Source organism: Alternaria triticimaculans, assembly GCF_023758025.1.
Source record: "Alternaria triticimaculans strain BMP 0046 chromosome Unknown scaffold_22, whole genome shotgun sequence".
NCBI lineage: Eukaryota > Fungi > Ascomycota > Dothideomycetes > Pleosporales > Pleosporaceae > Alternaria > Alternaria triticimaculans.
Genome location: NW_026055979.1, coordinates 295,874 through 316,287, shown reverse-complemented (window position 1 = coordinate 316,287; position 20,414 = coordinate 295,874). Strand labels below are relative to the sequence as shown.

Here is a 20,414-nt window from a genome sequence, read left to right as displayed (position 1 = left end):
AGTGTTCATCGTACGCAGGCACAGTGGCGGGTAGTACAACCCCAAATTTACAGCGTTTGTCGGAAGCCTTCTTGGCCCTCCAGAATCCTCTCTCCGCGATCAGCCTGGCGATTAGCGCGTGAGTAAACCCAGAAGTTCTTCAGTACGTGCAGAATGCTTAGTACTTGGGTCGCGATGACGACAGCCATAGCAGGTCTACAAGAGTTAGCTTCATTTCTACGTACGTCGTGATGCATGGAACTTACATGTACTTGGGTGCATCCTGTTGTCGGAAGATGTTCGACGCTGCGATACCCCCACAAGCTCCCCCTCCAATCAACAACGCACTCGCAACACTCCTCTTCATCTGACCCACGATGTTGTTATGCATATAACTCAGTATGCTCGGCACATTCGCGTTTGCACCGCTGACTCCCAAAAAGACTCCAGCATACCTTGCGCGAGCGTTGCTGAGGAAAGCCATCATGCACACTCCCAAGACTGCCCATGCGCAGTTGAACACGATGATTGCACCGCGCATTCTATATTTGTCGGCGACCCATGCCGTACCGAACATCCAAGCCGCAGCCAGGACGTAAGGCGGGAAAGACAGGATCTGGCTCATGGCGACAGAGTAACCCATGTCGTTGCGGAGGATGATTGGCAGGAAGTATCCCCAGCTGTATGCGACGACGTTGTTGAGAAAGTAGAGCCATGCAAACTCCCAGATCTTCCAGTCGCGGAGATGTTTGGCGATGGTCGACCGGGTAAGTTTGTCGGCGACGGCATCCCCACGGTCGCGCTGGATGCGGGCCAGAACTATGTTGGCTTCCGCATCGGTCAGGAAAGGGCGTTTTGTAATGGGACTGGGTTGGCTGGCTTTATCGGGAAAGTCGATAATAGTCACGTAGCCTAGGAAGCCTAGCAACATGGTGATGGCACCCTCCTAGTATCTGTCAGCAACTGGTAGAGAATATGAAGGGGCTTGACATACGATCGCAAATATCCATTGCCACCCATTCAGGCCTCCCAGTCCTCTCATCTCGCTCAGACCCCAAGCCAAGATGTTTGAGAAACCACTCGCAAGAAGCGCTAGCAGGTAGAATCCACTGAATCTCTTTTGCACCTCGAATCTCACATACCAGCAACTCAGCAAGAAGACGCAGCCAGGGTAGTAGCCAGCCTCGAGCACACCCAGTATGATTCGGCAACCTAATGCTTGCGTCCAGTCGTTCGTAAAGCCCATGCCGATCGTGACAGCACCCCAGCAAACGACCAGGGAGGGTAGCCATACGGCAGGACCGAGTTTTCGGATGATTATGTTGGCAGGAAACTGGAAGATGATGTAAGGAATAAAGAAAATCATGGTGAGTATGGAGTAGCGTGAGCCGATCGAGAGGCCCAAGTCTTCGTCCATGCCTGCAATACGCGCCTGAATGGTGAGTCAGTATACGGCTTACAAGGACGACTGGGGATATGCAGTACATTCGGAAGGTTGACGCGGTCGATGAGTGCGAAGGCATAGATGACAGCGAGTGTTGGTAAGAGCCTGAGATCTATCTTCCGAATGATGCGACGTGTTTCCTTGTCATCTCTTTCGACAGGCGACGATGCTGGTCCCGAAGAGTCATTCGCTGGATATACAGCGTCGTCGCTGTTGACACGGTCATGTCTACCGCCATAGCTCTTCTCGTCAAATGAGACCTTCTGTCGTCAGCGCATCGTTTCAGTAAACATTATGTGAACACTGACATGCTCCTTTCGCTCGGCTTCAAGATCCTTCTCCTTTAGCGACATGTTGTTTTGCTGTAAGTTGATTGGAACGCCTTGCACTCAGTACGCCCCCAACACTCTTATCGCTGCATCTCCTCCGATTCTCCAACGATAGATCCCCGCCAAACGTCTCCCGAATCGCGGGGTGCAGCGCACATCTTTACTCAATCCGGCTATGACAGACCGTTTGTTGGAGTAAGAGCTCGCTTCGCGGGCTTAGCTTCATGCATTGTTACCTACGAAATTCAGCTTCAGCAGCGGAGTGGAGGCTTGGCTGTTGAGACGTTCGGGTTAATGAAGTTCGTCAATGACGTGTGTTGACTCGACTTTGCGATGTCAGCGTCGGCAAAGGGAAGGGCGCAAGCTTGAGTGGATATTGCAGTCGCGTATTTGCTTGGTTCTCCGGATTGTATCTACACCTGGCGTGGCGATCTCCGATTTGCGCCATGGACATAAGCGTGCCGTCCGTTAAGAGGGAGTCACAGCTGCGGTTGGCGATCGTGTGGCACGGCACCTCTGTGATGCGGCTTTCGTATCGCGATCATCGATAGAACAGTTGCGTTATCATCAAAGGAGAGCAGAGTACATGCAGATGGAAGGCGGAGAGCAATGCGACGTCGACGCGATTGATGATGGGTGTTGACCACGTGACTGTACCCAACTAGGACTAGCTCATCACATATCTTCCACGCTAAACTTCAGCGCGTTTCTCCAGCTGGCATCGACGACACACTCTTCCATCAAACACAGCGATGCCCGCCTTCTCAGATGATAGTATCGCAAAGAACCGATGCTCGAATTGAACCCCAAAACACCCTTCCGTCTACATCGCAATTGCTCTTAGTCAAGATGGTCGGATGCCGAACGCGTGCGCGTCCACATGGAGCACCGACCTCGGGACTCATCGAAGACCATCGCTGCTGGCTTGCTGGCAACGACGCAAATCTACTTGAAGTCTCGCTCCTCCGAAAGTTCTCAATCGATCGTTCTATAATTGCTTACGCTAGGTCTCTGGGTGCAACTCGAACGTCGCCAATACCGCGCCATGTTGACGTGTTGTGCTCGATCGCTTCGACCATCTTTCCACTTCTTGTTAACGGTGCAGCTGCTAGTTGAGGACGAGCTTGACCCATCGCTAATGCGTCATTACCTTACCAGAACGGAGTAAAAGACTCGGTGAAACAAGTAATATCATAACCAACACTAAACGAGGATATGGCACTAATCGAATCAATATCCAATACCCAACATCCAATGTCGTACAAAGAGTCACCGTACACCAACGTAGCTTGAGCCAAGCTCTGCATAGTCTCGTGCGCCGCGAAAGACCATGGTGTGAACCTGGATTCCTTCTCGACCGCAGAATGCCGCCTCGAACCTGATGTCAAGGGTCAATGCATCCATGGCTGCGTTTGCTTCGATCACGTGCAGCCGATGCAAACGCACAGCGACGCGGGATCAGAGTCGCTACACCTGCGCGCATTTTACTCACGACCTCACCATACCATTCCGCAATGGCTTCCAATCGCGCTCGAGTGCCCGACCAGGCCTCTCCAATCTACCGTCTGGCGATCAAGCCTCTCTTCGACAGCCTCCCACCTCGCGACAAGCTCTACGCTCACTATCTCTCGCAAGCAGCCTGGAAAGGAGCACGCATCATCCTGCGCCAAACCTCTTTAGAATCCGAAGCCATCTTCAACTTCATCATAGAGGCCTATCGTGCATGCGAGGGCGAGTGGAGCCAGTTCGAGGAAGTATGCGCGGTAACCGGCGATGAAGTCAAGGCCTTTTTGAGCTATGCTGGACTATTCCTGTACAATCTCGGGAACTTCTATGTAAGTGTCAGCAGTTGTGAGAGAAGACAAGATTATGTGCTGACTATGTAGGGTGAGGGAGGCCAGAAGTTTGTGCCTGATCTTCGCAAAGAGTCTCTGGAGAAAATCGTGGGATGCGTGGGTATGACAGGATCTGCTGCTGAGAACTTAGTTGAGGGTATGACTGCAGTAACTCCGCAGAACACAGGATATCCAAGCGATACTGCTGTTTCGAGCTACTACCTGGGCGACCGCATTATGCGCACAGAGATCAAGGAAGTACAGCTATTCATGCAGGAACAAGGCGTTGAGCCAGAGAATACGCGAGTGCGAAAGACGATCCATAACGGGAACGCCATCTTCGACATTCTCCAGGCCTCGACTCAGACTGGCAGCGGCAAGCTTACTACAGCTACACAACTTGGTGGCCCGAGATTCAGACGCATGAAAGGGGATCATCAGGACGAGATCTCTACTATCTCCGCACAGTAGGTCTATCTCTATCCTGCTATCTTCCAACCATCGATGACAGCATCAAGATCTGCTAGCCTGGCAATGAGACTAACGAAATTTTAAAGCCTCCAGAGGGCCAGTATGTACGTACAGACTCAAAATCAGAAGGACATACTCGATTGCCACATGTACAGCTTCAACACCGGAGATCTCCGAGAATATCGACGAGGCCAGGAGATCTGGGTCAAAGACAAATCCCCATCAATCGAACACATTCTCGGCTTCGTTGAAACCTATCGCGATCCCCATGGCGTACGAGCGGAGTGGGAGGGCGTGGTGTGTATCGCAGACCCAGAAGAAACAAAGAAGATGGAAATCTTCGTGGCTAGTGCAGCGAAGTTCTGTACATTGTTACCTTGGGCGACGGCGGAGAACGAGGGCAAGGGCTTATTCGAGAAGGATGTGGTTACCATACCCCAATGTGCTATTGTGCATGGTGAGTGCCGGCCCTCTCCATACATAAACGCATGCTAATGCCGATGACGCAGCGCTAACAGTCTGCTGCCCGTATGTTTGGGAAGCGTCAAATCTCCCCAACGTAAGTCCTTAACTGTCCTCCACACCTCGAAAATCTAGTCACTCATCTCTAATTGCTCAGTACAACGACATCCGCGAGAATCACGGCTCAAAGAACATCATCATTGCTAACCGAATGAGCGCGAATCGCAACTCTTCCGGCGCATCCATCTACCTCCAACCCCCAGACCGCGAACTCTACCGCCAAAACCTCCATACCATCCGCTTCGTCGCAACAATTATCCACGAACTCCTCGGCCACGGCACTGGAAAGCTCCTTAGCGAAACAGCCCCCGGTATCTTCAACTTTGACGCCACTAACCCGCCGATTGACCCTTTGACGGGCCAAACGGTGGCCTCCTGCTACCGCCCCAACGAAACATATTGGAGCATATTCGAGGACATTGCCAATTCAGTTGAAGAGTGTAGGGCTATACTCATGTCAGCGTACCTCATCGATAACAAAGACGTTCTCGCGATCTTCGGATACGACGAGAATAGTGCGCTAACGGCTGACAATCTGGTCTACCTTTCGTACCTGCACCTCGGTGTCGAAGGTCTCCGTTCGCTCGAACACTACAACCCCGATGACAAGAAGTGGACTCAAGCGCATAGCCAAGGTTACTTCGCTATCTTCAAACACCTCCTCACCGAAGGCGACGCCGTTCTCACCGTCCATCACAATGCTAACACATCCGCCCTCTACGTTACCATCGACAGTACCAAGATCATTTCCCACGGCAAACCCGCGCTGGGTCGCTTGATGTGTGCCCTACATATCTGGCGGTGCACAGCGAATGTCGGGGCGTGTCGACCGTTTTACGAGACGTTGACCAGTGTAGAAGGTGTATATGAGGAGTGGAGAAGCGTTGTGGCGACGAGGCCGGAGCGGAGGGCGAAGTTCGTGCAGGGAAACACGTTCCTAAAGAAGAATGGAGAGATGGAATATAGGGAGTACGAGGAGAGTGACGAGGGGATCATCAAGTCTTGGGCTGAGAGGGGGGTTCTATGAGGTTGGTGAAAGGGTTGATGTTTGGAGTGGGAGAATAGGTGATCCTGACATTGACTTCATGCTAAGTTGTGCTGTGTCTGGCACCCAAGTTTGCTTTATGTTTGCGGCTTCCCACCAAGTCGAGTTTGCCGAGAATAATAGAGAGGAACGGTGTTCACGATCTTTGGGGTATGTAAAGATGTTGATGCAAATATCATAGATTGAAATGTACTCCCTGCCTCGTCCTTCGATCTTGTCGATGGAGAAGCTATCATAACACCAACGATAGTTTGTTCCGACTGGTCATGTTTCAAGTAGAGCACGTTTCATGTAGAACGTTAGTCCCCACCGAGGAATTCGACATACATCCTCCATGTGATCTTCCACCATAGACGCCAAAACCCTGGTAGGTGGATCAGTCATATTGTCCTTGCCAAAGGTAACCTCGTCTTTAGTAGTAATAATCCTCGGGACTGTTTCGCAGAAGATGCCAGCGGGGGCTCCCTTGATCTTGGCAAGATCCGCGATGGGTGAGCGGATGGCAAAATGAGGTTTACCAGGGACCAGTACCAGGGTATTTTTGTCGATTTCAAATAGGGCCTTGCATTTATCCATGAAACTTATTGTCGTGACCGTTTCGTCTGAGTAGTTTTTTATGCGCTGACGATCTTGCTCGTCGCATCTTGAATCCTCGAGGATCATTGGCACACGCACGTGAAGTTTGTGTTCTAGCCAATGACCTAGTTCAAAGGCGAGAAGGATAAGATATTTTTCCAGACAACGGTCGTCGCGACTAAGGCTGTCTGGACCATCTTCTTCCTCGGTGCCGTACAGTTCGCCGAGTCCAAAGCAAACTACCTTGTTGATGTTGGCAGCTGGAAAATCGCCTGGCCACCTCTCGTTCAGTGTGCCCAGGAAGTTTTTGAATACCAAACTCTTTTTCCATGCAATGTTTACTTTCGTGTCCACTTTTAACAAAATATCGATACGCCTGTCGAATCGATCGCGAACCAGGCGAGGCAAAATATACATGTTGATATTTGAGTCCAGGAAGTACGGAAAGCGGGCCAGGCGCGACGGCAACTCAGCGCGGACGACCGGCGGCCCCGCGTCAAACCAAGAGTAGAGTTCTTGTGTTGACGATACTTCTCTTTTTTCGAGAGGACCTGATTGCATAGGTACAGATGAATTTTGGAAGTTGTGAGTCGCTCGTTGCGATAGGATATCAAGTGTATTATGGGGTGGAGATGACGGTAACGGAGTAAGACTTCGCGCATACCTCCAAGAGGCGAAATCGAGAGGCGTAAAGAAGTAGACGTCATGCGTTCCGCAGGAAGGCAGAATTACCGGATGCAAGTTCCCATTCATATCCATCCAATGGCACGGATTGATTCCTTCTACCACCGACGCGAACTGCTTCGCATTGTACTCGACGACTTTCTCCGTATGGAAATTTCGGGCTCCAAGCACTCTCTTCAAGTCATCCAGCTTTTGACAGAGTCCGGCATCCTCTGCAACTTTTTCTTGTACCCGTGCTTGTTCTTTTGCGCTTGACATGGCTAACGCGGTGGCGATATGTAACGCTTGTGAAAGTGTCGAGGCAAATAGTTACTAGAAGCAAGGATGCCCTGCAGTAGTCGTGAGTAGTGCGTGTCAATTCCAACGAGCTTTTATACTTCGCCGTGACTCTTCAGTATGCGCATTCGGACTCATATCTGGTTGTACAATCAGTGTGCGTGAGTCAGTACATTCGCGTGCAGCACGATCGTGAACTGCGCTTCGTGCGACAATGGGAGGTATGGTATCTTGACTCATCGAACGTGTGACTCAGTACAGCTTGTCAGTCCTCGAGAGAAAGGCGTGTATTGACGTTCATTTCTTCCACTTCTTCCAAGCACCTACAAAATCCACCTCCTCCGCCGCCTCATCGCGACCACCCAAGCCGCCAGCTCCTTCACCCAAACCTCCCAGATCAACGAGCGGCACCATACTCGGCCGTCCATGCGCGCACATGAACGGAAACACACAACCCGCTAGGTTCCTTACCAGCGCGTTACAGTCATCGATACTAAGCTCATCGTTGAACATGATAGCGGAACGACATGCGCGAGAGTTGATGAGATCGATGAGGCCAGGTGGGCAGGTGGCTAGACGTTTGACCCAATCTGCGGGGTCGTTCAATGAAGAACTAGATGGTGTGGGTAGAGGAGGGAGATGTGGATCTTCGGCGTACTTCCAGACTGTCGAGCGGAGGAAAGAGATCAAGACTTTGGGGTCGGCTTTACATCGTTCGGATACGCCAGTTGGAAGAGCTGTGACGGACAAGACATACTTCTCTTTGTCGGTAGTGCTGGAAAGAGATGCAGATATTGCGGTCGGGACGATGTCGTAGAGAATACCCCACGCTGCGAAACGCGCAGCATGCGTTGTGAAATGTCTTCGTTCCTGCGGCGAGATCGCGAATTGCGTTGGCTTATCCAGAATGACGGAGGCAACCTGCGCCTGATGGCCGAGCTTTGACCGATACCCTTCTTCACCTTGAAGCGGGCTGCAAAGCTGGCTGAGTAACGACTCAACCTGCACACGCTCATCTGCTGCATGCTGATCGATTAGTACAAGGAGTCCCGCGCGCGCATCTTCTACCCGTGTTGAATCTCGCATCTTTACTAAGATAAACTTCTTGTCGACCTGCGCAATGACTTGGGCATTTTGCAATTCTTCTCTCGACAATCTGCTGGAGCCACCCGTGGAAGTCTGGTTAAAAGCCTTGTCGATATCGATGCGAGAACGGCCATGTCTGGAATGATGGTGTCCGTGGTCAGCCTCATCTGCGTGCAACACAGCTTGTTGTATACGCTTCTCGCTCGTCTTGAAGACTGGGTTCTCCCACGTGTGGAGTACATCATCAAGCCAGGGTGTCTTGCCAGCCACAGCCGTCGCAGCCCGTGTCGGTAATCGCATGGACCTACTCGATGTGTTCTGGGATATCGAATTCGAGAGTATAGCTGAGTCGGTACTTGGTCGCGTGCGAGCGTCTGGGACCACGCAGCCTGTTCTAGCGTTTAGGAGATGCGTCTTCTTAGTCGTTGGATCAGTCCACAAGATGGTATCGTCGTTCTCCTTGTCATCGGTTTCCAGGCTCTGTGTAGGCGGCGCTACGTCGTCGCGCTGTACTTGTCCGCTCAGAGCACCTTGAGCTAGTGGCGCTACTTCGAAGTGGGCGAAAGCTTCGGACTTTGCGCCATGTGAAGTATCGAATGCAGCCTTGGACTTCGGCACGTTCAGAGTGCTGCTGAAGAATTCGGGCTTTCCACTCTTGATGCGTGACCACTCTGCAAAAGCCCCGGAGCGAGACTTGTCGACCAACTCGCGTGACGATATCTTTTCTGGACGTTTCCTCTTGAGAGATTGTGACGGAGTTGAGCTTTGCTTTGGTGTTGCCGAGCGCACTCTCGTATCGTGTTCTCGGAAAGCCATGTTCGTTGTGGGGCTGTCCGTGAATGGCGTGTTGACAGCAGCGTCCTCAGCAGCGCTGGAAGCAGTACCAGGCCGTTCGCGCTTCTTACGAGGATGCCGGGGTCTAAAGTGATGGACCGACAACCATTGAGTTACCATCGCATCCAGGACCTCCATCACGTTCTGTAGGTTCGCTTCATCTCCGATGAACTGATCTTCGGACACGCTTCTCTTGCGAGCCTCCCTCAACGAGATGCGAAGGTGGAACATGGGATATCTGTCGACGTCTTTGCGTGCTTTGAGCTGTCTGTTTGTATAGCCATCCTGCTTGAAGCGCTTGTCTGTCTGCCGTCGAAATTTCTCCTGCTCATCAACGTCGGCATCTTCCTCGATAGTACCGAAGCTGGACAATGCGAAGAGGCGATTGACTGCATCGAAAAGTTCGTTGTGGCCGGCCTCCGCAGAAAGCGGTCGTATGCCCAGCGAGATGAACTGAACATGCCTGCTGGGTGCTGGAGTTAGTGATATAGCGCCTTTGATCGAGATGGCAGATGTGGAAGCCGACGCTGGTACCCACGACGCCCACTCATCGACGGTGATGTAGTTGGCCTGGGTCAATACGTTGAGGAGTGATGAGAGCTGTGCCGATCGTGGCTTCGCAATCTCACTTTCTTTTCTCTTTGTGGCTGCTTCCACGCCGGATATGCTGAGATTGAGCACCACCCTGTTGTCCCCATCCCTTATCCTTATGGCTACCGAACGCTGCCAACCAAGTAACAGACTCGTCACGTCCTTCTTCAACCCATCCCAGAGTCTGTCGTGTTCGGCTCTTTGGTGAGAGATTATCGACCGTTGCTTCACGCGCACGGGCATATTGCCGAACAAGTTCCGCACGGTGACGCGGGTGCCATGCCTGCCTGATATCTCGTGATACGCCGACGCCGGAAGTTGCCTTTCCACGGCCTTAGATTGGTGGAACGTTATCGCGTTGTGTGAACGGTGTTGGTAGTGGTGTGAGGAGATGGTCAGGAGTGACATAGCAGCGAGTGACGCGAGGAAGGTGCCATTGCGGCCAAGGAGAGGGTCGGTCGCATGGTACTTGGACGTGCCTGTCGCCGTCAATTTTCTATCTATATGGCTTCCGGCGTGTACACATACAGTAGAGCTTGCCCAGGCCTCCTTCTTCGCGAAATTCGAGGGGAGATACGCCGAGACCGTCATCTTCGACCGAGCATCCGCCGCGCGCGAAGTCAATCGCGGCTTCTACCTTGGTCGCTTTCGCATCCAGGGAATTCTTCAAGAGCTCAAGCACAACTCCCGTAAGCGAGACAATTGCCGTCGACGACTTGATTTGGGCGATCACCTCGGCGGGCAGGGGCAGTATAGTTCGCGTGGGAGCATTGGGGATAGTATGTTTGGCGCCAATGGACGTGTTTCGGGTCATGACGTAGTGATAAGTTTGGCGGGCGCCCCCTCAGCCCTCGTTGTTTGATGACCCGTGTTCGATCATGTTAAGGGGTCGCGCCGTGATCAGTGTTGAGTTTGGGTGGGCGATAACATGGAGATCTACAGAACATACGCAATCGTGTGTCGTGAAGGGAACATGGCGGCTTAGCGCGGCGGGCGGCAGGTGCGCTGGGGAAAAGGGTCAGGGTCCAGCCGGAGATATGAGCAGGAGCGACCAGCAGCTCCTCGCTCTTTCCCCATCAGCGCAACCTCCCGGCCCCAACCGCGTAACTCATACTGCCTCAATCGCCTCGGATTACTGATAGCAGCGATACGACTTGCTGTCTCGCCATTCGATAATCGCGCCCGACCGCCTGCGCTGGCTTTCACGACGCACACCGCGCTACCGACAGCCGCGTCCCCATTACTCCAGTAGATTCGACGTGGGATCGTCAGACTAAACGTGGCATCCCGCGCCTAACTAGCCCAACGACCTCCTTCACTCACCACCGGCACTCTATATTTGGCAGCCGGCATAATGGCTACGGCCGAAGCTGCGTCGAGACCCCATGGTACGGTGAACTAGTCTTGCACAGCCATTGTCTCAGACAACTACCCAAATTATATCCTCCCTACGCCACGCCCACTTTCCCCTCACCAAATCATGCTCACGATGCTAACGCGATACAAAGACCGACATGCGCGCAAGCGACCCTTTGCGGGTTGGATGAAGCGCTTGGCCAATCTCAAGCCCTCATCCTCCGACGCCCCAGGCAAGAAGGGCAACACCGTCAAGAAAGGCGCCCCAAAGAACAACCCCTATCCTGAGTCTGGCTACATCAACACCAACGTACCGCCCGCCGACAACTCGTCCGTCACGACCCCGGCCACATTACGATCGCACGACAGCTACACGTCCATAGAGGAGCCCGCAGCCGGACAGCGACAGGCGATAGAGAAGAGCAACAAGTCGACAGCACCCACGGTAGCCACAGTCCCCGAGACAGTACACTCGTCAAGGTCAAAGGCAGAGACAGGCGGCAGCAACTTTGTCAATGGCGGCAGCACGTTCTCGTCCCCACATGGCTCCGAGCACTCCCTCACCACCACCCTGACCACCATACAATCGACCGCGCCCTCAAATATCCTCAACCTTGGCCAGGCGCAACCCCAGAACAATGCGACAACCACAAGCACTACGCCCGTGCACTTTTCGCATCAGTTCCCCACCTCCCCGCCGCCGTCAGCCATACCGCCGCATCTGGCGCCCCAGCAGCCGCAGCAGCAGCAGCCCAACTCATATCAGGGCGCCACCGCGAACAACATCCTCACCGATAACGCGTCCATCCTCACACTCGCCTCCTCCTCGAAGCGCCGCCGTCGCAACTCCGTAGACACCAATGCCTCGATGCGCGCACTAGCCCCGTCGTCGCATTACGGCGGCAGTCGCGAATCGCTGCCCCTCAGCGTACTATCCGCGAACCCCGACGCCATATACTCGCCCTCCGGCAGGCCAAGCAACGTCAGCGCCTTCGTAAATGCCGAGCGCGCGAGCGTCTACTCTGCGTCTGGCGTCACAGCCCCAGTCCTGCCCAGCGAGCGCAACAGCTACTACGCGACCAAGCAAGCCGACGGACTCAGTGTGCGCAGCGGGCTCCTGGGCCACGGCCGCACTGATAGTATCAGCAGCATGCGCGCCACGCCCACCAGCCCGCTCGCCAGCCCCCGCGAAAACCCCATGGGTCCCGCCCGCATCAGCCGGAAGAGCTCAGAGTGGAAAGACGCGAGGGAGGCGAGCGACGAGGACGAGGCGCCGGCGAGCCCAATCGTCGAGGAGCACGAAGATAAACCGACACCGAACGCTCAGACCTGAGTCAGTCCCAATGAAGCAGGCGCACGAGTACAAAGTTATGATAACCGAGATACCAACATTGGCGTTGATGGGGTTAGGATTGGTGGGTGGGCTGTGTCACGATATTCGGATTAATAGGGCAGTGAGGAATACAGTTACTGGTACTGGTGACTCTAGGATGATGCGAGGATGGCGTTAGTCTAGGTAGGGCTGGATGGAGTGGATGGGTTTGTGGTATTTTGGCTTCTTCATCTTATACCCTAGTATCGAATGGAGCTTTTTTTTTCCTTTGCGATTGTGAATGTCTGGGTGTTTTGATACGGGAAGGTGCGACCAATCTAAGTGAGGTGGGACGTGAGGTCAGTCCATCTGATCGCTCTTTCTACATTGAGGCCAAACAGCACATCACATTCAGTCCTATTCTGTTCCCACCCGGATCGCCCTAGGACTGCCTTTGCGGGTCCTGTTTCCAACTGCGACAATACCTCGGCTTCTCTTCGCGCCCATCACTTCTGTGTCTTTTGTTTGCGGGTTAGGGTTCCCTAGCGCACGCCTTCACCCCCACATCTGAGCACTTTTGTTCCTTCAGTGCATTGTTCCTGAACATAACAGCTAGAAGGAATTCATGCGGTAACTTTGACCATAGCAGCGCTTCCCTCTTGCCATCGTCCTTCGTATCCCATACAATGCATTGCAGCTCGACTGCCAATCTCATGGCCATGTGACCTTTCGGCAAATTATCGTAGATCCAGATAACAGTTGCGTAATTCACGGAGCAGGTCCCGCCAGGATTCGGGACATATCTGTCGACGAATGTGTTGTGCGCCAGACGATGGAACACCGGCGTAAGAACTCGATCACCGAAGACGGAAGCCCTTAAGAGAAGCTCCCCAATAGACCACTCGTTCCAAACTGAGTTTTCGAGAGTATGACCTGGTGCTGCGATGTCGTAGAGTGACTCCCAGTCTGACGGTATCTCCTGCGCGTAGAGCCAATGGGCGAAGACGTTGAACACGTCGACTTCGACGTCTTCCAGTGTTACGCCCTCGTCCGACTCCTTCCAGCGGCCATTGAAGGCGGTTCGGAAGTACTCGGAGTGGTGGCAGATGATGTCCTTGTGGATGTTATAGCGCTTCTTCTCGGGACCGATGAAGATGGTGACGATCTCGCCTTGGGCCGCAGCTCTACCCATTGGGTCAGTGACTGCGATAGCTCCAGTTGCGATACGCAGATTACTTACCCATATACAGGAGAGACCGGAGGTACTTGCGACTTGTCTGCCATAGCGCCGTTGAATTTGTGTGACTATGGTGGTGTAGAGATGGAGGTAATGTGGGAGAAAGAGTAGGTGCAGACTACTCGCGGCTTGGTCGAACTTCAGAAGTGAAGCTGGGTGTAGCGAACACTAGTCCAGAAATAATCCTAGCGTATTCCAGTCTCTTTCATTGCCTTGCAAATCATGAAGTGCTTTGGAGGATACGTCGTGTGGTGTGAAGCATCTTCGAGAGGGAATGAGGTAGCGTGTAGGACTTCGAGTAGGTTGTGGCGGTGTGGAGTGATTTCATTGGCTGATTATATGGCCACATGGGTTTCTGGAAGCTTGTTACGAGGCTGTGAAAAAGCTTAATTACCTCCTGGGTTCGGTGAGGTGCTTCCTTCCGTCGTGACAGAGGTCGATGTAGCCGCCTCGCACTGTTCGATTTCAGGGGATATATGTCCTGTAACTACCTCTTGTGCCTATGCTTTGAAGACATATAGAGCTATTCCAATGTCCATTCTGATACTGGTCGATGTTTGAGTGACATACATACCGTATCTACCCCAAAACCTGTCCAGCCATTTCCAAAGTACTATCAGACACTGCCCTATTTAAAATGCTATACACCCGATACATGTCACCAAAACCATCTTACGTGATACTACAGTATTATCTCAACCTCCTCCCGTCTTCTTCAACTTCCTTCCATCTGGTGAAAGATGGGATGAAAGACATAGTGGGCTGTGCGGTGAAGAGTCAAATGTGACTAACATGGCGAAGAGTCAACACCACGCAGCCACTACACAGTCACAACACTGTATGTGACTGCGCTCAGTGTGAATCATACCCGCTGTGACTGTTTCTTCGTACAAGAGGGAGTATTCGTGGCCGAAATGAAGGTATTCCCAAATCCTCTTCCCACGATCGTTACCCATCGACAAAGATACACACCCAAGCGCTCGAGCGAAATTCCAAAGAGCCGAACAATACCCATTATACCCAATAAGTGGCAGATCCCTCATATGGTTTCGTTATCCCAGGATATCATCCAACTGCTTGCCCAGTGCAAAGAGCGATACCAAGACGGGTCTGATCTGGCACCACAGATCGAACATGTCATCAAGGAATTAAGAGGAGATGCGGAGAATATCAAGAGTGCTCTCAAATCCAAGGAGAAAAGAACAACCGCGACAAGCCTCGAAGAGCTGCATGACTGCGTGATAGCTTTGCGCGAAGCCGGTACTGAAGAGAAGGCTGCCCAGACACTCAAAATCACTCAAACAGTGTTGGAAATAGCTTCCAATACTTGGAAGATTGAAGCTAAAAAATAGGATATATTGAAGCTGGCACGAGGTAGGCAATACCAGATGGAGTCGCGTTGCAGGAGGCTGATTCAACGCTCATAGTCACGCTGGTGCTTGCGCAGTATCAGAGGATCGATCTTAAATTATCTTGATGGCTTGCTGGGCCACGCCATCAAACCAATCTGCTACCTGTACACCCGACATCTGTGACATAATACCAACGCGATGGAATGTGTTAAACTGATCATTCACGGGGTTCAGAACAAGAACACATTGACTCTGCACGTCTGGATCCAGAAAGCGCATAACGAGAAGTGCATGTAACTCGCCCCAACCCTGAGTACACACGTCATAATCTTCGTCGGGTACTATCTCGATGCCGTATTTGCTGGGTGTGTCTTCAGTCGGTAGAGGGTGCTCCTCATCATGTGTTGCGTAAATCCAGTAACCCTTGCGCACCAGCCAATTTATCTTCCGTATGGGCCCTTTCACCCAAATGTGCCCATCCTTAACCTGGCCCCAACATGACTTGACGTATGAGATTTGTACATCCAGAATAGTCGATGTGAATTCGTACGCGTGCTTCCAGTGATGCAGCTGGAAGTCAATTTGCCCGTCTGTGGAGGCCCACGACCATGTCGGTGCGATATATGCCGCAGGACGCGGGCCGCAACGCGTACAAGCCCAGAGCAACGCATGCGGCAGATGTATGTTCCAAACTCCAGCTAGATATTGGACGTTTCCATTTAGCTTACTCCTCCAGTCTAGCCATACACTTTGTGCCATCCCCGAAAGGGCTATGAGCTTATCGCCTAGATTGGATAGATCACACCGTGTATACTCGGTGATGAGTGCTTCCCAAGTCATCTGCATTTGTGCTGCAACCGGTCGACTGGAGATGTCGAAGATGCGAGGATGAATAATGGCCTGAGTGTAGGAGGAAGTGCGTATCTTCTCGTATGTCGCTTTAGGCAAGATATCCGTTTTGCCTATTACGTCTTGTGGGACGCCTTCTGGGAATGTTTCGCAGTAATTTGCTGTACAGCATTCCCAGAATATCTCCCTTCTTCCAAAATGCAGTACGCGGGTAGCAAGAAAACGTTCTTGGAAGATCCAAGCGCGGTCGAAGGTATATGTCTTAGCACACAGGTTTGTGTAGAAGTCTCCAGGCACAAGATACCAATCTCGATAGGGTAAATTCTGGGTATCTCGCTTGCATCTATTGCTTAAAAAAGCCGGGCACTGCGGGAATGGGTAATTTCCTTCGATCTTCCTGTCAAAGTAAAGTCCTTTGCTAGCATCTGCAGCACCAGCTGCAGAAAGACACAGCGTGGAGTTGCGGTAGACTTGGCACATCATGTTTGATTCCTCTCGCCAATCGTCGAGCGAATCCTGAATGATGCATAGACTGTCTATCCAAAGGTAGCGGAGCCCAAGTTCCTTGCAGAATTCGATCGCATCGCGGAAGGTTTTTGGTAGAAGGGCTGGATCGATGCCCTTACGAAACGAGTCGTAGTTGTCACGAAGCAGCCTAGTGATCGGCAAAGAGCCCCAGCAGTGACTGAGGCACGCATATCCCCCACTGAGTTGGCAGGCCTTAGTCTCGATCAGCATGGGTGACAACTTTCGAGGCTCGATCTCCAGCAGCCGTGTAGGATACCAGTCTGGCTTGGAATTATCCATGCAGGTAGCGTGGCTTGCAGTGCACGATACGAGCCACTTGCGTGCTAATGTTAACGCTCTGGACAGGTTTGAGCGAGGCGGTACTTCCACGGCCATTTGGTCAAGCATGTCTAAATGGTCAGCTGTGTTTTATAAGCATTCTACATCGTACTTACACGGAGTCAACCACGTGAAGTGCAAGCTATCGAGGAAGATCATCCTACTATTGCCAGACATAGTAGCCTTGAAATAGAATTGAAGCTCAGCGCTCTTCATGATATCCTCTCCGTCTCTCGCCTTTGTGGCAGCAAAGTAATATGTTATGGGACGAAACTCATATTTTCCTTCGCATATGATGACTGACAGCTTTGTGAACAGTCTGGCGCAGATGTAACACTTTGCTTGTTGCGAGTCATATAAGTCAGGGTACGACTCGGAGTGACTGCGATAGGCCGTGTGCGGTATCTCTTCATTAGTTGTCGTTCGATAGAAAACTGGGCGTATCGCCTGACAGAATTTGCAGAAGTGCATTGGTCTGATGCGAGAACGAGGTTGCTGAAATGAGCACTGAAGTGAGTAGGGCAATGACTCTCCGATGACACCTTGTAGAACTGGAATAGAATGGACGCTTTTTCTGCCAATGCGACGAGATCTGTCATACTGAGGTAGTTGGGAAAAACTCCGTAAGGGATGATGATGGAAGGAGTTGTATAAAGGTAATGACGCACTGCGCGAGCGGGGCTGGTACGATGCACGAGTGTGGCACGGTGGCACAACATCGGACTTTTTGGCGTCATCCAGCAAGAGGGGTTACGACAGTCTCCAATCATGTCTGCGTCCGTCTCGTCTCCGCCAGTCAGATGTTCCTGCAGCTGAAATCGCTCGGCGCTTCCTCGTCGTGCAATATGGACATTCAACACCTTAAAATAGCATCAATACCACATAACCACCCCAAGCCGAGAGCGGCGACATGCATTCATGTCTTCGTAAACACAATGATCATCTTCTGCCCTGCCATTATTTGGAGGGGTACTGCTTGCGCTAGCGCAAAAGACACGCTGAGCGTAGTACCCTCATCTTTTCGAAAGCATCTCGGGCCTTCGGCGCCGGATTGGTTGTACGAACGCTGGTGAACACATGGAATGGAAAGGGCGACAATATAAAGTAGGGCGATATCGAGCTGTTTGGTAGCGGGGATCTGAGCATTGGAGCTACGATGCTAGTCGGGTGGCCGAGGTAACGCTGGAACGAAATAACGAGATGACAAGATCGTGGTCATGCTTCCGCTAGGTGTTTCGGGGGATCCATAACGTGCAAGATGATGGTCGCTATATCAACTCACCTCCATGACACTCCCACAGATGCATATGAGCCAATGCGATACCACCACCTGTACTCTTTTCGACAGTGCGTTCTGAAGGACCAGATCGCATCGCTCGACCCTCAAAACTCTCATTACTTCCGTCGCCCCGTTTATATCGGCGAAGGAAGCGACGGGCTGCCATACGTCGCGTTATACATTTTCATGCAACAGAGGAGCTAGGCTAGCCGCAGCGACAACACGCCCAGTCGGTCGTTCGTGAACGGACGACATCGAACTTTGTTAAGTACTTGACATGTTCGCCGCACACGCGGCTGAACTTGAACTATCTGTACAGTAGGGATGAGCTAAAGAGATGACTTTGTGCGAAGAAGCTTTTGACCAGTAAATAAGGTATTGACCACGCGGCGTGGCAGATGAGAAGACATTGACATTGGGGCCAAACGTTTGCGAAAGCCGGTTCCTGCTCTTCCGTTGACTGATTCAAGAGTCCCGTCCAGCGCGCATATAGCATGTCTCGCGACGCGATTCGACGTGCGGGAGATGAAACTGGAAGGATATGAAAATGAGGGCGACGGTGTTCGCGTTCTGGCCCGCAAACCGCGCGGCGATACGCGCCCGGGTACCTCCGGGGCTGGGCATCCAGGGGCTCTGGGGCTAAGATCAGCGCGGATTAGCGCCCTTGGCAATCCATCTTTCCGCTCTGGCTGCGTGGGTTGGTCAAACCTACACCTCCAACCTCCAAACTACAACACAGTGCTTCCATGCTCCAACGATGTCGCGTCATTATGGAAACTACTGCAACCGATCGCACAAGTTTCATCCCATATATTGAGAGCACCATCCCCGCCGCCATTGGCGAATTACGACCCTATGAACGCCTCCGAATTCGTCGAGTCCACCATCCCTCCAACCCAATGACCTGTGGTCTCGTTTCAGCGAAGGGTCCACATAAAAATGATGAAGCTCACGCTTCGTCTTCGCGTACTAACAGTCTGCCAACTGGCTACTTCCTCTTCTTCTCTCCGTGGCTCTCGACAACGAATTCCCATCCTCTTTCCAAGTGCGCGAGACTGACAACGAGATTGTTCGTGTTTGCCTTGGTCTTGTCGATGTCTATCGCACTAGCCACAGCCCCGACTTGATTCCCGGTAAGCAGCAAAGGCAACACGCTTGATTTCCACGCTGGGATCTCCTGAGTATCGAAGTACATTTTGCCGCATGAAGTGCATATCAAAACGACCGACAAGACTGTCAAAGAGATCGGGAAGATCAGCCACACCCAATTGAACTTTATGCATACTGTCGTCTGCATCACGATTCCTTTCGCAAAGATCGGTATGGGTTCGTAGGGAAGGCTCATGTTAAGGCCGCTACCTTGCGTGCGCATCGCGTTGGTGATGGTAACTGCAATCGACTCCATGTTGCGATCGATACTTTGGAAAGTGGCGTTTCCCATGTTGGCTAGGCTTTTGATATACCATGGGTCGCATTGGAGAGAGTTCCAGTCGTCCGAATCTCCGTTGAAACTGATCCTCGATGGCACAGTACACTTTCCGAACAATGTTTTCGTCATGAAATCGGTGAAGCTCTGTGCGTAAGCACCATCGATCTCGTAAGCGCATTCCGTAGGGTAGGTTATGTTTCCCTGGTCTAGAAACTCGGTAGTGAAGTTATGCCTGTCTCTTGGTACCGATGATATGTTGTCCAAGGTGTATACCTGGCCATTAATAAGACAAGGAGTATAGAAGTAGACCTATAGAAGGAACAGATGCACCTCTTCTTGTAGTTGCACTATTAGCGTCTCTTTTACAACATCTTTAAACATTATAAAAGGTAAGAAGTATATTAGTATACTTTTACTATTCTATATTACTACTAATATTACTTTAAGTAAGAAAAGTAGTTTTTACTTAAAAGAGCTAGTAACTTAGCTAACTTAAATAAATAAGTAGTATATTTACTATAGCTATTTTAGTATAAAAAAAGTATTTACTTACTTAGTATAAATTTATATACTATTAGTATATACTTATTATAAGTTATATTATATTATATACTAAATAAGCGCTTAAAGTAAAATTTATATAACTTAATACTTTATTAAGTATATAAGTTTATATTTATATTTATAAGTATTTATTAATAATACTTAGTCTATATAGCTACTTAGTAGTAAGTTACTTTTACTATATTAGTAAGTAAAAGCTAGTAGTATTTAATATTAATAAAAATATATAATTAAATTAAGATTTTAAAAGTAATAAAAGTAAAAAAAAGTACTATAGTATATATATATTATATAAGTAATAATAATACTAAAGTACTTTATATACTCTACTTCTAACTTATATTATTATATATATAAAGTTATACTTTAGAACTATTACTTTTATTTTATAGTATACTTAATAACTTATTATAATAAGTAACTTATAACTTTTAAAATTTATATATACTTATATAATTAGGTTTTCTTAAAAAGAGAAGTATTATTAATATAAGAGCTTATAATGTCTTTAACAAAAA

The 20,414-nt window shown here is 50.8% G+C and overlaps 6 protein-coding genes across 6 annotated transcripts; 2 read left to right on the top strand and 4 right to left on the bottom strand.

The window, feature by feature from the left end:
* Positions 1-47: 47 nt before the first annotated feature.
* J4E78_009695 (uncharacterized protein) lies at positions 48-1,776 on the bottom strand (the record flags this gene model as incomplete). The annotated part of the gene is made up of 5 exons (XM_049370283.1): positions 48-195; positions 246-925; positions 974-1,411; positions 1,465-1,683; positions 1,732-1,776. The coding sequence occupies 5 exons, from the start codon at positions 1,774-1,776 to the stop codon at positions 48-50; spliced, it is 1,530 nt and encodes a 509-aa protein (XP_049218030.1).
* Positions 1,777-3,266: 1,490 nt separating this feature from the next.
* J4E78_009694 (uncharacterized protein) lies at positions 3,267-5,607 on the top strand (the record flags this gene model as incomplete). The annotated part of the gene is made up of 5 exons (XM_049370282.1): positions 3,267-3,587; positions 3,639-4,054; positions 4,214-4,515; positions 4,568-4,617; positions 4,678-5,607. 5 exons carry the CDS (start codon positions 3,267-3,269, stop codon positions 5,605-5,607), a joined length of 2,019 nt encoding a protein of 672 aa, XP_049218029.1.
* Positions 5,608-7,458: 1,851 nt separating this feature from the next.
* On the bottom strand, positions 7,459-10,486 carry J4E78_009693 (uncharacterized protein; the record flags this gene model as incomplete). Its single annotated transcript, XM_049370281.1, has 2 exons — positions 7,459-10,151; positions 10,201-10,486. 2 exons carry the CDS (start codon positions 10,484-10,486, stop codon positions 7,459-7,461), a joined length of 2,979 nt encoding a protein of 992 aa, XP_049218028.1.
* Positions 10,487-11,026: 540 nt separating this feature from the next.
* Positions 11,027-12,361, top strand: J4E78_009692 (uncharacterized protein; the record flags this gene model as incomplete). The annotated part of the gene is made up of 2 exons (XM_049370280.1): positions 11,027-11,060; positions 11,181-12,361. 2 exons carry the CDS (start codon positions 11,027-11,029, stop codon positions 12,359-12,361), a joined length of 1,215 nt encoding a protein of 404 aa, XP_049218027.1.
* Positions 12,362-12,872: 511 nt separating this feature from the next.
* On the bottom strand, positions 12,873-13,532 carry J4E78_009691 (uncharacterized protein; the record flags this gene model as incomplete). Its single annotated transcript, XM_049370279.1, has 1 exon — positions 12,873-13,532. The coding sequence occupies one exon, from the start codon at positions 13,530-13,532 to the stop codon at positions 12,873-12,875; it is 660 nt and encodes a 219-aa protein (XP_049218026.1).
* Positions 13,533-18,891: 5,359 nt separating this feature from the next.
* Positions 18,892-19,344, bottom strand: J4E78_009690 (uncharacterized protein; the record flags this gene model as incomplete). Its single annotated transcript, XM_049370278.1, has 2 exons — positions 18,892-19,080; positions 19,189-19,344. The coding sequence occupies 2 exons, from the start codon at positions 19,342-19,344 to the stop codon at positions 18,892-18,894; spliced, it is 345 nt and encodes a 114-aa protein (XP_049218025.1).
* Between the last annotated feature and the right edge of the window lie 1,070 nt (positions 19,345-20,414).